This window comes from Sarcophilus harrisii, chromosome 4 (assembly GCF_902635505.1).
Source record: "Sarcophilus harrisii chromosome 4, mSarHar1.11, whole genome shotgun sequence".
NCBI lineage: Eukaryota > Metazoa > Chordata > Mammalia > Dasyuromorphia > Dasyuridae > Sarcophilus > Sarcophilus harrisii.
Window position 1 is genome coordinate 194959407 of NC_045429.1, and position 15793 is coordinate 194975199.

The following is a 15793-nucleotide window of genomic DNA, read 5'->3' on the forward strand; positions in this document are numbered from 1 at the left end:
TTTTTTTTTCCCTAATTTGGTGATTACTACCTTAAGAGATCCAAGAAAATCTTAAAAAGCTGAGTTGTAGAACTCTGCTTTCCTCTTCCCATCCCAAATAACAATGTAAATATCACACAGTCAGTTATTTACATCCTAGGACTGGAGTGCCACTGATCAGGAACAATAGAAGGGATTTCCATTTTTTAATTTATTTTTTGGTTAGAGATTATTTGCTCTTCCCATAGGCTCTCTATTGTGATGTAGAAATAACTTGCCTAGAACAGGGTTTTGTAGATGCTATTAAATAAACAATATTGCATCCTTAGCACTTTTCTTTCTTAAGGCTTTCTTATCTTACAATAGTACAGCCTTGAACATCTTGCCTTAGTTTCCTATTGCAGACCCTCCACATCACGTTCTTATATGTGTCTTATGCCTTTGCTGGACTCTAGGAGACTGTGGTCCATCGATCAGAGAGAGCAGGATTAGTAAAGAGCTCTCCCTAGTCATTCATTAGCTAACATAGACAGCTCTAGGAAGGCTTTTGAACCACTCATCAGGTCATTAGAGTGCTAATTTGATTTTCTTTGACTTATAGCTATTAGGGAAGTAAAGTGGCTACCTATGATTTAATTTATGAGTGTATTTTTGTTTTAAGATACATCTATTGACTTTGTGGGAAATGCCAGAGCAAAGTTAATCCTTCTTTAACATGATGCAGATTAATATGCTAAAGGGAAGATCCTTAACACAATCAATGAAAATGAGATACATCTTTGTAAGCCTGGGAAATGCTGAAGAACTAAAGGTATATGTCACCATGCTAGGCAGTCTCCATTTCTTGATCATCCATGAATACCTTCTAGGTCCTCTATCACTTACCAGATATTGGTCTTTGTACACCATCTGTGGTTTTCCTTTAAGGGTTCTTTCTGTGTGTTTTTAGGCAAGCAGAATTAAGTACTTAAGAAATTTTATTTCTCTAGACTTTTTTTTTTTTTTTTTTTAAAGAAAAGAGTTAATTAATCAATGAGCATTTAAGTACAGGGCTACATAGTCAGCTTTGAGGATACCAAAGGAAGGCAAATAGCCAGTTCCTGACTTCAGGAAATTCACAGTCTGACTGAGGAGAGAACTTGCAAATAAATATATACAAAAAGGATAAATAGGAAATAATTAACAGAAGGAAATCACTAGAATTAAGAGGGTTGGGAAAGGCTTCCTGTTGAAGGTGGGATTTTAGTTGGGATTGTAGACAGCCAGGAGAGGAAGGGCATTCCAGGCAAGCTGCAGAGCCAGAAAAATTAATAGGTGTAGAGAAGTGGAGTATCTTGGAAGAGGAACAGAAAGTAGGTTAAGTGTCACTGTATTAAAACATATGTGATGGGGTGAAAGGTGTAAAAAGACTGGAAAATTTGGGGAGGGGGTGGGAGAGGTTATGCAGACCTTTGAAGACCAAGCAGAGAATTCTATATTTGTTCCTGGAGGTGATAGGAAGCCACTAGAGTATATTGACTACTGGGGTGACATGATCAAATTTGCAAGTGAAACTAGACTGTATCTGGATATTTATTGCAAATACTGCCCTTCCGGTGAAGATGACCTCTTCTCTTCCAAGTGAGAACATGTGACCTAAAAATGTTCCTATTTGAATGCTCATTTTCTAAGTGTAATAAGACTGTCTGTAACTGCTGATTAATACTCTGCTTAGGTCCAGCTATATACTTCCCCAAACAGGCAGGAGTGCTCATTAATCAGTTTGCCCACTCTCTGCCATGTCCGATTGTTCAATTAAGCCCTCAAAAATGCATTCAAATAAAACTCAACCTGAAAAAAAAAAAAAGGCAAAAGGCATTCAGAGCACAAGCCATCTAATTCACTTAATTTGAATGTACTGTGTTGAACACAGATTTTGGAATTTCTCAATAAGCTGTTGACTTCATGCAGGTTTTGCACTGCACAATGAAAATTAGCCATGCCAGCAACTTTGTCACTGACTCTGGGAAGAGCACCCACTAGGGGCTGCCTGCCTGGCAGGTAGAATTGAATTCATGCCATGGAATACCACAAATCAGTTAGCAAGAGTCAAAAGAGGATTGCCCTCATGGAGGCAATGATAGAAGTAACCTGTGGGAGGTTGCCATTTACTGCTGATTATAGTCCTTCAGTAACCAGCTAGAGTGCTGCTACACTAAGGTCAAGATAGTCCTTGGCAGTGGCTATATCCTGAGTCACCCTTATCAATAGGCTTTTTGTTCTGTTTGGCCCTAGGAACCAGAGGTAATGAGAGGAAGCTGTAGAGAGGTAGATTTACACCCTGTGTAAGAAGAAACTTTCTAGTAATTAGGGCTATCCTAGAGTGGAAAGGGTTTGATTCAAAGGCTAGATGACCACTCCTTGGATATTTAGGTTTCTTTAATGGGCCACATTTGTCTCTGTCTGCCTGCCTGCCGTCTACTGGAGGAATTTTGAGAGTGAAAGAAATATTTTTTAAAATAAGTTATTATTTTGGATTTTATGTCACAATATGAGGATCATTATTGGTTGAAACTCCTCCCCTCCCATTCTGTCTAGGAATTAAACTCTCACTTGTTTGGTTTTTCTTTGTCAGCTAACATTTTTTAATAGACCTCTCTACCTATGCTAAGTGCTAGGAATCTAAAGAAAGTTGAGAGACACTCATAGATGACTATAGTTACCTTAAAATATGATATTGTTCTTGAGAAAGAAAAGTCCCTTGCAATTAGATAGAGTCTAAGGTTTCCTCCTTTTCCCCCCTTCATAGAAAAATCAAGACACTGAAGTGACTTTCATTCTTTCTGAAGTATTACCAGTAGATCAGCAGAACAGGCATTCCCATTTGCTTTTAGGTATTTTCTTAGATCACTAGACCACCATTTAAGCCAAATAAACAATCAAAAAACCCTCTTTTTAGAAGACAAAGGTGAAAAGTCTGGCATAGATTATTGACAACCAGGCCAAATAAGAAATACCAGCTATTGAAGGCATCAAGGAATCTGAACTCATATATTGGAGACAGACTAAAAAAAATCTCACTAAAATAACTTTGTTTTCCCCCAGGAAAGTATTGAGGAAAATGCACTTTTGTTCAGAATCCATAAGCTTGATTTTACTAGTAAATCCCAGGAAATTTCTTAGAAGTAGTTATGTGGATCAGTGGATAGAGGTCTGGATTTGGAGTCAAGAAGACCTGAATTCACATCCTGCTTGAGATGTAATAGTCTGAGTAAGTTGTCTACACTTATTAGCTGTGTGGATCAGGACAAATCATAAGCTCTCTCCGCCTTAGGTTCCTCATCTATAAAATGTGGATAACACGTACGTCTTATGTCACAGAATTTTTGTGAGGATCAAATGAAGTAACCTTTCCAAAGCGTTTAATAAAAGTTAAAGTATCACCTAAATGCCAGATATTATTATTACTGATAAATATTAGTGTAGGGTGGAAGACTTTTGAGGGTTTTTATACCTGACTCAGCCATTAACAAGTTGTGTTGGTTTCCTTACTTACAGTCCTTTTTCCTTTACATTCTTCCCCTGCTTTTTTCTGGTTCTATTCCTGTGGGCTTCTTTTCCCATTAGTGAGTTCTTCTTGGAACCACCATTTTTGGGAAAGGACTCAAACCAGCCAACAACTGTCATTCTCAGATTTCACCATCCTCCCACCAGGTACCTTCTTTCCCTTCTGCATATTGTTTTCCCCCATAACTGAGACCAAGGACTGTCTTTCTTTTTGTTTTTGCCTGGCATATAGAAAGCACTTAAAACATGCTTATTCACTGATTGTTGCTTAAAATTGATATAAAATGAGGTTTCTCCCCAGATGTGATTTTGAAAGTTTACTGGGAGAAGTGAATTACCAGCTCCCTTTCCACAGGAAATAAATCCCTGCCTTGGGATATATATTCTTTTTATAAAACCCACTTAACCATTATGGAAGATCCTCTTGGCATGTAAGTGTTAATGTGGGTATAATTTGAATAAAGGGAAATGCTGTCTTTTTAGTGTTCGAAGTCCTGTGGTTGGATGAATGCATTTCTTCTCTGTAGACACTCCATTGGAGGAGGCACAGATTTGGACTGCAGGAGCTCCCATCCTCTGATATGTAGTCACAAGTGAGCCATCACAATGAGTAGTCCATTTCTAGTCCAAACTCCAACCAGAGATTGAGGACACTCTTGGCTAAGGGGTAGAACAATTTTAAGGACCCTTCTTTGGATCTTAAGGCATTATGGAGGAGTTTGATAATAATGATGATAATAATAATAACAAGAATGGTAATAATAATAATAGATAGCCCTCTAATGTTTACAAAGCACTATACATATATTATCTCACTTTAAAATTATAAGCTGATTTAGAGCTGGGGGTTGAGTAGCCTATGTGAACTTTAGCTGATTGGGTTTCTCTGGAAGGACTAAATTCAGGCTTGGAAAAATTTTGTTTCACATGAGCTTCTTTCAGTTAACCTCACCTTACATCTCCCTCAGTATATTAACATTTTTCTAGATGTCTTTAAGAGAGGAGAACTTAGAAAAACAAATAGACTATGGAATCATCTAGACTTTACTGAGTGTCATCTATTATGGGAGAAGATTCCCCCCGGATCAACTAAAATTATGGACTGGAGGAATGAGTAGGGCTTGCAGAATTGGTGTTCTGGGAAATTGAGTAAGATCTCCCTGGTATAGCAAGTAGTTTCTGTCTCAGCAAAGAAAATGTCCCCTAGAGGATAAATGCCAGAGGTTAGACTTGCTCAAGGAGGAGTGAAATTGGTTTGGCCACTAGGTAGAATGCAATCAAACTATCCAGCTTTTCTTCCCCAGTAGCATTTCGATTAGCATCTGCTGCTGGGTAGGGAGAAAATCATCCACCTTTGATAAAGTATTTCGAGGTTTTGCAAAAATGCTCTGCAAATATTATTTCATTAGGTCCTCAACCAACATGAAAGGTAGATACTAGTATTTATCCCTATTTTACAGATGAGGAATCTAAGTGGGCAGTGCGAATTTAGTGACTTTACTTGAGTTCACACAGCTATAGATTTGAATTCAGGTCTTCCTGACTGCAGGCCCAGTGCTCTGTGCACTATGGAGCCATCTAACGGTATTGACATCCTTTTTTTTTTTTTTTTCAGCTTGAAAATTTGTATTTAAAACCTATTCCATAGTCACATATATTTTGAATAGCTGAGGCATTGGTTGGAGGTATACTGGAATTGGGGCCTGTAATATTTTTAGTACAGGGAACACAGTGAAGTGAAAACTTCCCCAAACTTTCCATCAAATGCAGATGTGTGACTCATATGTGACTTATAGTATTAGAGTTTCCTGGAAAAACTGAAAGGGTAAATGACTTGTTCATGTAACACAGTCAGCAATTGGGCACCTCCTATAATTAGAGTATTTAAGTGAAGTGGGTATTTGTAGATACAACAATAAGTTAACACTATAGGTTGGAGATAAGGTACAGTCTTGACTTATGCTTCATGCTATATTTTTTCATTTTGATGTATTTTTTACAGAGTTTATTTTAGTCCACTTTAAAAAAACCTGGGAAGGAGAAATAACAGATTTTACAGAGGGAGAGGAAATGGTTTTCCTGTCACATCCAAACTAGAACCCAAGATTGTTGTCCTATGTTTTCAAGTCTGGCTTTTGCAGAAACAACAGCTAAGCTCCATTCTTTTTACTGTATATAAGGGCTTGTGTCCAGTGCTAGGCCAAACCAGTCAGTTTTGTCCAAAACAAGTTTGTCCAAACCACTGGACAAATCAGTTCATACCAGAAGCTGGAATGATTCCAGCTTCTCATTTCTTTGTTGTCCCTTCAGGGAGGAGAAACTCAGAACTGTGTCTATCAGTCTCATAAAATAGGAACCCACTCTCAATAGTAGCATTAATAAAAAAATTAATAATGATGATAATAATAACAAGAATGATTATACTAATAATTGTTAGCCTTATAAGGTTTACAAAGCATTACAATATATTATCTCATTTTAAAATTACAAGCTGATTTAGAGCTGGGAAGGGTTGAATAGTCTATGTGAACTTTAGCTGATTGGGTTTCTCTGGAAGGACTAAGTTCAGGATTAGAAAAATTTGCCTCTATGTGAGCTTCTTCCAATTAACCTGATCTCACATCTCTCTCAATCATTAACATTCTTCAATGTGTGTGCCATGGGCAAGGGGGAGGAGAGGATAGATAAATGGCAGAACCCACCTAACCATTATGGAAAACATTTTTTCTCTCCCTTAGGCACTTCTGGCTGGCATGAAGAACAGAGATACCAATTCACCCAACCAGGGGAATGGAGAACAGGTCAATAAAAGCAAGAGCTCTGGCATTGGGTGGCTTTGTGAAGAGGAACCTTTAAATGATGTAACCACCCCCTCATATAAAAAGCCTCTTTATGGCATCTCGCACAAGATCACTGAGAAGAAGAACCCTCCTGGGGGAGACCAGTTTACCAACTATGAACTCTATGAAAAAGTCACCTCTGCCAATAGCCCGTCACCCCTCCGGCTCTTGAATGAGCAAAGGAAACGAGACTCTAGCAACACTACTCCAGTGGCTGTGGTCACCGGGGCCGACAACGACCCGAACATCTACTCGTTGATTCAGAAGATGTTCTACACTCTCAACACTCTGAATTCTAACATGTCCCAGCTGCACAGCAAAGTGGACCTGCTCTCCCTGGAAGTCAGTCGGATCAAGAAGCAGGTCAGCCCCACGGAGTCTGTGGCTGAGTTCCAGCCGCCGCCAGAGTACCAGCTCACCGCAGCCGAGCTCAAGCAGATCGTAGACCAGAGCTCATCAGGAGGGGACCTGGCCTGCCGCCTGCTGGTGCAGCTCTTCCCGGAGCTGTTCAGTGACAACGAGTTCAATCGGAGCTGCACCACCTGCGGCTTCGTGAACAAGAAGAAGCTTGAGTCTCTCCACCTTCAGCTCATCCGAAACTATGTGGAAGTCTGCTACCCCTCGGTGAAGAACACGGCCGTGTGGCAAGTGGAGTGCCTGCCTCAGGTCAATGACTTCTTCAACCGTTTCTGGGCCCAGCGTGAGATGGAGAGCGGCCAGCCGAGCGGCCAGCCGTCCGGCTTTTACGAGACCGAGCAGGTGGAGCCAGCCCACTTCCTTGAGGACAAAGAGCAGGAGGAAGCCTTGCCCCTGGAGCGCAGCAGCACCATCGCCTCCGACATGGTCTTAGACGCTCAGGATCTCAATGAGTTCTTGGATGAGGCCTCGTCTCCTGGGGAGTTCTCCGTCTTCCTCCTGCACCGGCTGTTCCCCGAGCTTTTTGACCATCGAAAGCTGGCAGAGCGGTACAACTGCTATGGGGATGGCGGCAAGCAGGAGCTAGACCCCCAGCGCTTACAGATTATCCGCCGCTACACAGAGATCTATTTCCCTGATGTTCAGGATGAGGAGGCGTGGCAGCAGCAGTGCGCCCAGAGGATCAATGATGAGCTGGAAGGCCTCTGCCTCGATGGCAGCGAGTGCGAGCAGTTGAGGGACGACTGTTACGATTCCTCCAGCCTTCCCGACGACGTGTCCATCATCAAAGTGGAAGACAGCTTCGAGTACGAGAGGCCTGGCCGGAGGTCCAAGAAGATCTGGCTGGTGCCCATTGATTTTGACAAACTGGACATCCCCCCTCCTGACTTCGAAGTGCCGATATCTGACTATCTGCTCAACAAGGAGCAGATCCGGAGCATCTATGAAAGCAGCTTGTCCATTGGGAACTTCGCCTCTCGCCTCCTGGTTCACTTATTCCCTGAACTGTTCACTCATGAGAATCTGAGGAAACAGTATAATTGCAGCGGTTCTCTAGGGAAGAAACAACTCGATCCCTCCCGGATTAAGCTCATTCGGCACTATGTGCAGCTCTTGTACCCCAGGGCCAAGAATGACCGGGTGTGGACGCTGGAGTTTGTCGGCAAGTTGGACGAGAGGTGCCGTCGGAGGGACACAGAGCAGAGGCGAACCTACCAGCAGCAGCGAAAAGTCCTGGTGCCAGGCCTGGAGAGGAGGGACTTCATGAACTATGCAATCAACCCTGAGAGGTTCCGAGAAGAATTTGAAGGGCCCCCGTTGCCTCCAGAAAGGAGTAGCAAGGACTTTTGCAAGATCCCCTTAGATGAATTGGTTGTCCCTTCCCCAGATTTCCCTGTGCCTTCTCTCTATTTGCTGACTGATAAGGAGGTGAGGGAGATCGTGCAACAGAGTCTCTCTGTGGGCAATTTTGCTGCCCGGCTCCTGGTCAGACTTTTCCCAGAACTCTTTACCACAGAGAACCTCAGACTGCAATATAACCACTCTGGTGCTTGTAACAAGAAGCAACTTGACCCCACCCGACTACGACTGATCCGCCATTACGTCGAAGCTGTTTACCCCGTGGAGAAGATGGAGGAGGTGTGGCATTACGAATGTATCCCCAGCATTGATGAGAGATGCCGGAGACCCAATAGAAAAAAGTGTGACATCTTGAAAAAAGCCAAGAAAGTGAAGAAATGATAGGAAACTATTCAACCTTTAAAACTTGGGGTCACTAAGTTCCTAGTGAAGGGCACACTTGGAAACTCAGATGTTATTTTTTAGCATTGCTGTGGCATCCACAGGGGTGCCCACTTGCAACAGTGGGAAGTGGCTTACTACATTTGCACACTTAGAGACCTACTAAAACACAAGCAACAAAAAGCTTTGAATTTTTTTTTCTGGCCCTGGTCCAAAATACATATGCACTAAGTTCCCTTAGTGCTCAGGCAGACAGACTTGGCTCTGAGCAATAATTTTCCAACCTAGGATGGAAGTTTTTTTTACTCCTTCCTTTTTATGGTTTAAATGGCAAGTTAAGCATCTGTATTGTTCCTCTCCCCACTTTTGCATCTTCCATTTTTATCACTTTTTAAAAATTAAACAAGAAAATAACAAAAAAAAAAATCATTGAGCTCTTTGAGGGCAATTTTCATGGGAAAAATATCTTTTACACAGTTGAGCTGAAGTACTGTAACCAGAAATTTTCAAACTTAGGATTTTTTTTTAAACAACATTTAAAGATTTTTGTAATCTTTGGAAGTGCCATGCTTGTCATAGCTGATCTCAGCATCAGGCATGGCATATAGGCCATGGGTCCTGCTGTCCATGTCTCTAATACTTGGTTTTGGCATGGCCAAGATAACCACACTGATGTCAGTAGGGTGAAACTGCCCTTGTTTTTATTTTCACTGTGATCAATAAGGTTTAGGCATGGTGTAAATGTGTTTTCTTTTGTGCCCCCACACTCAATAGAATGTTAGGCTCACTTATCTATAGAAAAAAAAAAAACACTGGATGATGATAAGAATGTAGACAAATATTGAAACCCACATTTAGAGCACCATCAGAGTTTTAGGTTTCCCTTTTTTCTCCCCCTTATTTCACATAGGGAAAGGAAAAATACTTTTCCTACATTTCCTGTGTAGTTGCATTTTGCGGTTAGGTTCACTATTCTGCCTAAAAACAGCTCCCTTTATGGGGACAAGATGATACCACTTGCATTTCCTAAAAATATCTGCCTATTTTTTATATATATATAAAAAATTTCAGAAGGCAGACTCTGGAAACAGCTTGGTGATTTCATGTCACAAAATCTCAAGAGTGTGAGGAGACTTCACCACACCTCAGTGGCTGCCTCGGGAATCCATCAAAAGATCCCAACATTTCAGGGCCAGCTTGATGCCTGCCCCAGAGCCTCTATAGTTTGGGACAGTCCTGCACTCTCTCTCAAACTCTATATCCCACTTGCTTCCCAAGATCCTCTTTGAAGTTTTCCTGTGGTCTCCTTAAGTTGATCTTCTCTTTTAGTGCCTGGTTTATTCCTCATTCCCACATTTATGTCAGTAGAATACTCTCCTGTTTGGCTGTCTAATGAAGAAAAATTCCTCTAGCTTCGTGGCATGCTATTCAAGGAGTTATAACCTTCAGAGACCCAGAGTAATCTATATAAAAAAAAGATGCTGTCACCTCTCTTAGATTTATGTGGCCAAATACTTAAGAAGAAAAGGGGACCTCCTACTGAAAATTGAATAGGCTAAACACAAAATTAACAGATTGCATCCCCCAGTCTTTATGAAATTCTTGTGAAGTTTTTAAAATGTATAATTTTTAAAGTTTAATAATACATTTTGAGAGGCAGTATGGTCTAAGGCTTGCCTCAGGAGTCTGGAAAGCCCTAATTCAAATCTTGTCTCTCATATGTTCCTCCCCCCCACAAAAAAAAAAAAAAGTTAAAGGATTTTTTTTAATCTGGAATTTTTCTTGAAATTCACAATTAGTTACATCAGCTATCCAGCAGAGTTTGCCTTTTTGTCTGTGACAGTTATCAGTTTATCACAGCATCTGGAATTGGAACATTGATTATGTGTAGTTGTCTTGAATTTTGAGGGATATGTTGTTCCCTGCCACTCACAAACATTAGAAATGATCCCTAAATTAATAAAGTTTCAGTGTACACAAAGACTGTCCAAAGCACAGAAGCATACTTTCTGTGTGTCACGCTTCAGGAGCATCAACAGCCAGGGGGTTGCCCTGGGAACCACCAGTGCCATAATTGCTTTTATTTGGGCCTTTCTGGTACACCTTGGCCTGCTCTAAGGATTGTGGATTGCATATCCCTCCCACCACCATCAGTCCTTAGTGAATTAGCTTAGTAGAATTATTGAGGACTCTAATGGGGTGCCTGTCCTCTGGAGCTCTTCTGGAGAGGATCCCAAGGCCAGTGAAAATTAACCTTGTTTTTAGAAGATGGAACATAGCCCAGTTCCTCCTCCAGGGGTCCAGTCATTTAATAATCCATTTTAAAAATACTCATCTGCTCTGTTGTTGATTTTAAAAAAATTTTTTTAAAAGAGAAATTAGCAGGACACAGGAATCAAATAAGCTTCTTGGAAACTTCTGAGTTTTAGTCTTCTTTCCAAGTCCATAGTGAGCTTACTCTCCTTTATTGTCTTAAATGCCTAGGATTTTGCCTTCTAGAAAGCAATCAGAAGGAATAAATTTCAGTATAAAATCATAGATAATTCTGGGAAAGCCATTTCTTATCTCTCTTAGCCAGGAAATGCCTCCACATCCTTACTCAACCCTTTTGTATGGTGTCTTCTGTGTTGTCATCATCAGGCTGCTCCAGTCCACTTTTTATATTTAAGCAATAGAAGTACAAAATACTTGATATTTCCCCAGGAGTTTAGAAGCATTCTGACACCTTTTTGGCATTCCTTTTTTGCTTCTAATTTTTTTTTTTTTTTAAATAATCCTCATTTCAAAGGCCAAAAGAATTAACAGTTATTTGCTATAGTTGGTAACATTCACTCACAACCATCACCTGAATGTTTGTGGCATCTAAAAAGAATGTACAAAGAAAGTCATGAATGTAATTTAAATTCTGCTAGGCTGTGTCTACAGGATCACAATCAAACAGGGAATAAAAATATGCCCTGTGTAATAGGTGCTTTAATGTCTAAGTAAGGGAGCAAATCCCACTCTGTCACTGTTTACTTTTTCACTTTTTTTTTTTTTTTGTAATGGTGGTGGGGGTAGGGTGAGAAAAGAAAAGGGAAGGAAGGAGAGCAGGATTAATCATTAAGCAATCAATTGGATTTATTCTTGGGGGGGGGGGGGCGGGAATTGAATTGGCAGTTAAAAGTGGTAAGAATAATTGGGTTGGCCGTGGTCTGGTTATTATGGACCTGAAAATTGTGGCCTTTGTTCCCACTTTGGTCTCTGAATGTTTTATTTCATGTTTGTTTAGGGGTGGGATAAGGGTGAGAAGAAAACCTTCCGATTGACTGTGGTCAAGTGAATTCTCACCTTATGCTTCTGGGCAGGCAAAAAACTAAAAACAAAAACAAAAGCTTGTCTGTGTAGATCCAGCCTTAATACTTTCTGACATCCTAGATACAGCAGACCATTCATAAAGGGGATGCCAGAGTAAAAACATTCTGAAGAAAAATAAAAACAGTTTTACCAAAGAGAATGAACTGATATCACATAATGGCTGCATCTTCCTTCTGATTCGAGTGCATCTTTAGAAATCTGAATGTAACACAAACCCAGGACTGTTTTTTGTTTTTGTTTTTGTTTTTGTTTTTTGGTAATTGTATGCTCTCTAGTAACTTTGTGTGAATTTTTATACAAGCATTGTTTTATGGGTTATATAAAATGTCATAGAAAATGCATAGAGTCTTGCAATCTAGTGTTTTAAGTCTGGAGAGCGGTTTGGGGATTTCCCTCCCAGTCTTCAAGCCATAGGTCAATGATGTATTATCTCAAGTTTATTTTTGCCTTTCCCGTTTGGCCACTTGCTTAACACCTGTACCAAAGAATATAAAAAGTACTTGGTCATTCTTACCAATGGGGTGCTTTGGAATCTAATACCTGGTGCTGATTAAACACAATTCTTCTATTTTGGTCACAATTAAGTCTGACACTTCCCTGATAGAGGTGAGCCAGAGGAGTTCATTCACAGAACACACCCTTCAAGGCTGCTTATAAGCCACCTCCCTAATGAGCCATTAAGGGCAAGGCTTGTGACCTCTTGGTCACATGCCCAGCCATTTCTAACACTTACATTGCATCGCCTTCCAAAATTCTGCCCTTTTATCATTTTGGATTAAATTGGATTTCCTTGACACTGCTCTCTATTATTAGCTAATGGCCTCATATTCTTTCTCCTCTTATCTCCTCTCAATTTGCTGTTTATAAATTCATTGGAGAGACAAACTTAATGTTGTCTTTGGGAGAGAGATTTTCCTCTCAGGGGCCACTGAAATATGAAGGTGTAGTCTTGATTTTGTATACTTCTAGCAGAAGACGTCCTCCAGCTCTTCTTTTTGATAGCAATGGGTTAAGAGTTAGGGTAAACTTAAAGTTAGCATCTTCTGACCTAAGATAGTAATAACTACCCTAGGCCTACAGTACTGAGTGATAGTTGAAATATGTAATTGGTGCTCCTAGACACAAAAGTGAAGAAATTATATTCAGTTCATTTGTAAGCTTAAATGAAGTTAGCTGGGAAAAAGATGAGTTTTTTGAAATTCCTTTTATAACTAAAGTCTTGTTACCTGGGAAAAATAAATGTATAGGTGAAATTTTTTTAAAAAAATAAGTAGGGATTTCTTTGCATAGCTTTTAATATATTGTGATAAAATTTTTGAACCTTTTTAAAGTTTTACCATTCATTCCTGGAAGTACATGCAGGATGGGATGGCAAAAAAAAAGTATTAGATTTGAGGTCAGGAAACTTGAATTGAAGCCCTAGTTTTGCTGTCTCCTGTATTGAACAAATCATTTAACTTTTCTCAATTTTATTTTTCTTATGTACTTAGTTGATTAAATAAATAAAATGGCAATAATAATGATAGTGAATAGCTAACATTTATATAACTCTTACTATCTACCAGAAATTGTTACAATAAGTACTTTACAATTATCCCATTTGATCAAAACAACCCTTAAAAGTCAGCACACTTATTATACTTATAGATGAAGAAACTAAGGCAAACAAGTTAAATGACTTGCTTAGTGTCTTGAGGCTGGATTTGAATTTAGCTCCAATGAGATACTACTTGTACCATGGGAAGCAAGTGGGAAACTCAAAAAGGGGATAATATATGGGAAAGAGCTCTTTGTAACTTTAAAGAACTTTTATAAGTCTGAGGTGGCACCAAGGTTAAACTGAAGACATCAAATGAGACCACAGATACAAGAAAGCAATTTATAGAAAGCGATTTACTCTCAACATTACATGTCCCCTTCTTTCTCAGCCCACTGGTTGCTCTCTTGCCTTTTTTGTTTCCATTTTAATCTGTTCTCTTTCCAGCAGTTAAGTTGATCTTCTTAAAGCAAAGATCTGACTATGTATCCCACAAAATCACATTGATTTACACACACAATAAATTCATGGCTCCTTATCACCTGGAGCAAATACAAAATTCTGTTTGGTATTCAAAGTCCTTCACAGCTTGACTTCCTCCTGCCTTCTTTCTATACCTTCTCTCCTCTCCTCACTTTTCAAGGCAGTGACACTAACCTCCTGCTATTCCATGAATAAGACACTCCATTTTATTATTCTGGGTATTTCCAGGTTGTCCCTCATCTTTGGAATATTCTGTTTCCTAGTTTCCTTTAAGCCCTAGCTAAAATCATATCTTCTAGAAGTCTTTCATAATATTTAATGCTAGAGCCTTTCCTCTATTGATTATCTTCAATTTATTCTGTAAATCTTATTTATATTATTCTCCCCAATTATGTGTAAAAGCAATTTTAATCTTTTTTTTCCCTTCAAATTTTGAGTTCCAAATTCTCTCCATCTCTCTCTTCATTGAGAAGGCAAGTAATTTGACGTAGGTTATACATGTGTAGTCATACAAAACACACTTCTGTGTGTCACTTTATAAAAGAAAACTCAAAAAACCCAAGAGAAATAAGGAAAGCAAAGAAAAAGTATTTTTGATCTACACTTTCTCTAGACATGTGTAGTGTGCTTTCTAGAGTCCCCAAGTTGGGGTGACAAAATGTACCATTGCTTTCTAGAGCCCCAAGTTGGGGCGACAAAATGTACCATTGCTTTCTAGAGCCCTCATGGTAGGGTGCCAAAATATGCCGTCTGGACTAGCTCTGGAGGACCTCCTTGGTCTTAGTGGAGGAGTGAAGGAGGCAAGAGACCCACGAGGATGGTCAAAGATGGAGTGCGTTTATTTCAAGTCCTCTCAGTCCTTAAATCCTTAGTAGGAATACTATAGCACACTGAGCATGTGCCAGTTTTAGAACCATTACATCATCATATCACACTATGCAAGTGCTAACTATAAGCACTCTGCTATTGATAAATAAATGCCTCTCTTTACTGTAAGTATCCCTTGCTTCAAGTGGTATACAGGTAATCACGCCCTTCCTGACTTCTCAGGAAGGGTGAGAGGCACCAAAGGGAGATGAGGAGGCAAATCAGACATTGTTATCAGATTCCCTCTAAGCTGATGGGTCTTATATCTTACCCATAGCTCCCCCACTGTCTGCGGCCCTCTATAGACATGTACAGTACCTTTCATATTGCTGAGAATAGCCAAATTATTCAAAGTAGATCATCATTCAATATAGCTTAATGTTCTCGTGGTCTGTTTATTTCATTTTATCAGTTCATGTAATTCTTTCCATGTTTTTCTGAGGGCACCTGTTTATTTTTTTAACTTAATAATATTGTATTTTTTCCAAATACATGTAAAGAGTTTTCAATATTCATTTTTGTAAGATTCTACATTCCAGATTTTTTCTCTCTCTTCCCTTTCCCCCCAAGACAGCAAGCAATCTGAATAGATAATACCTGTATAATAATTTTAAACATTTCCATGATAATCATGTTGTGAAAGAAAAATCAGAACAAAAAGGAAAAGCCACACTGCTCATCATTTCTTAAAGCACAATAATATCCCATCAGAATCATATAAACCACCTTGTTTAGCCATTCCCCAATTATGAATATACCCTCAATTTCCAATTATTTGTGACCACTAAAAGAGCTGTTATAACTAAATTTTGTACAAATAGGTACTTTTCCTTTGTGTGTGTGTATGTGTGTTTTAATCTCTTTAGGATAAATACCTAATAGTGGTTTTTCTTTTTCTTTTGTTGAGGTAATTGGGGTTAAATGATTTGCCCAGGGTCACACAACTAGGAAGTGTTAAGTGTCTAAGGGCAGATTTGAACTCCGGTCCTCCTGATTTCAGGGCTGGTGCTCTGTCCACTGTGCTATC

General features: G+C 39.6%; 1 protein-coding gene across 1 annotated transcript in view; it reads left to right on the forward strand.

The window, feature by feature from the left end:
- Positions 1–12618, forward strand: part of BEND3 (BEN domain containing 3) — a 66694-nt gene extending 54076 nt beyond the window's left edge. The window contains exon 4 of the mRNA XM_031964463.1: positions 6264–12618. Coding sequence (XP_031820323.1) covers positions 6264–8522 — 2259 coding nt within the window. The 3' untranslated portion in view covers positions 8523–12618. The remainder of the gene's footprint in view (positions 1–6263) is intronic.
- The last annotated feature ends 3175 nt before the right edge of the window (positions 12619–15793 follow it).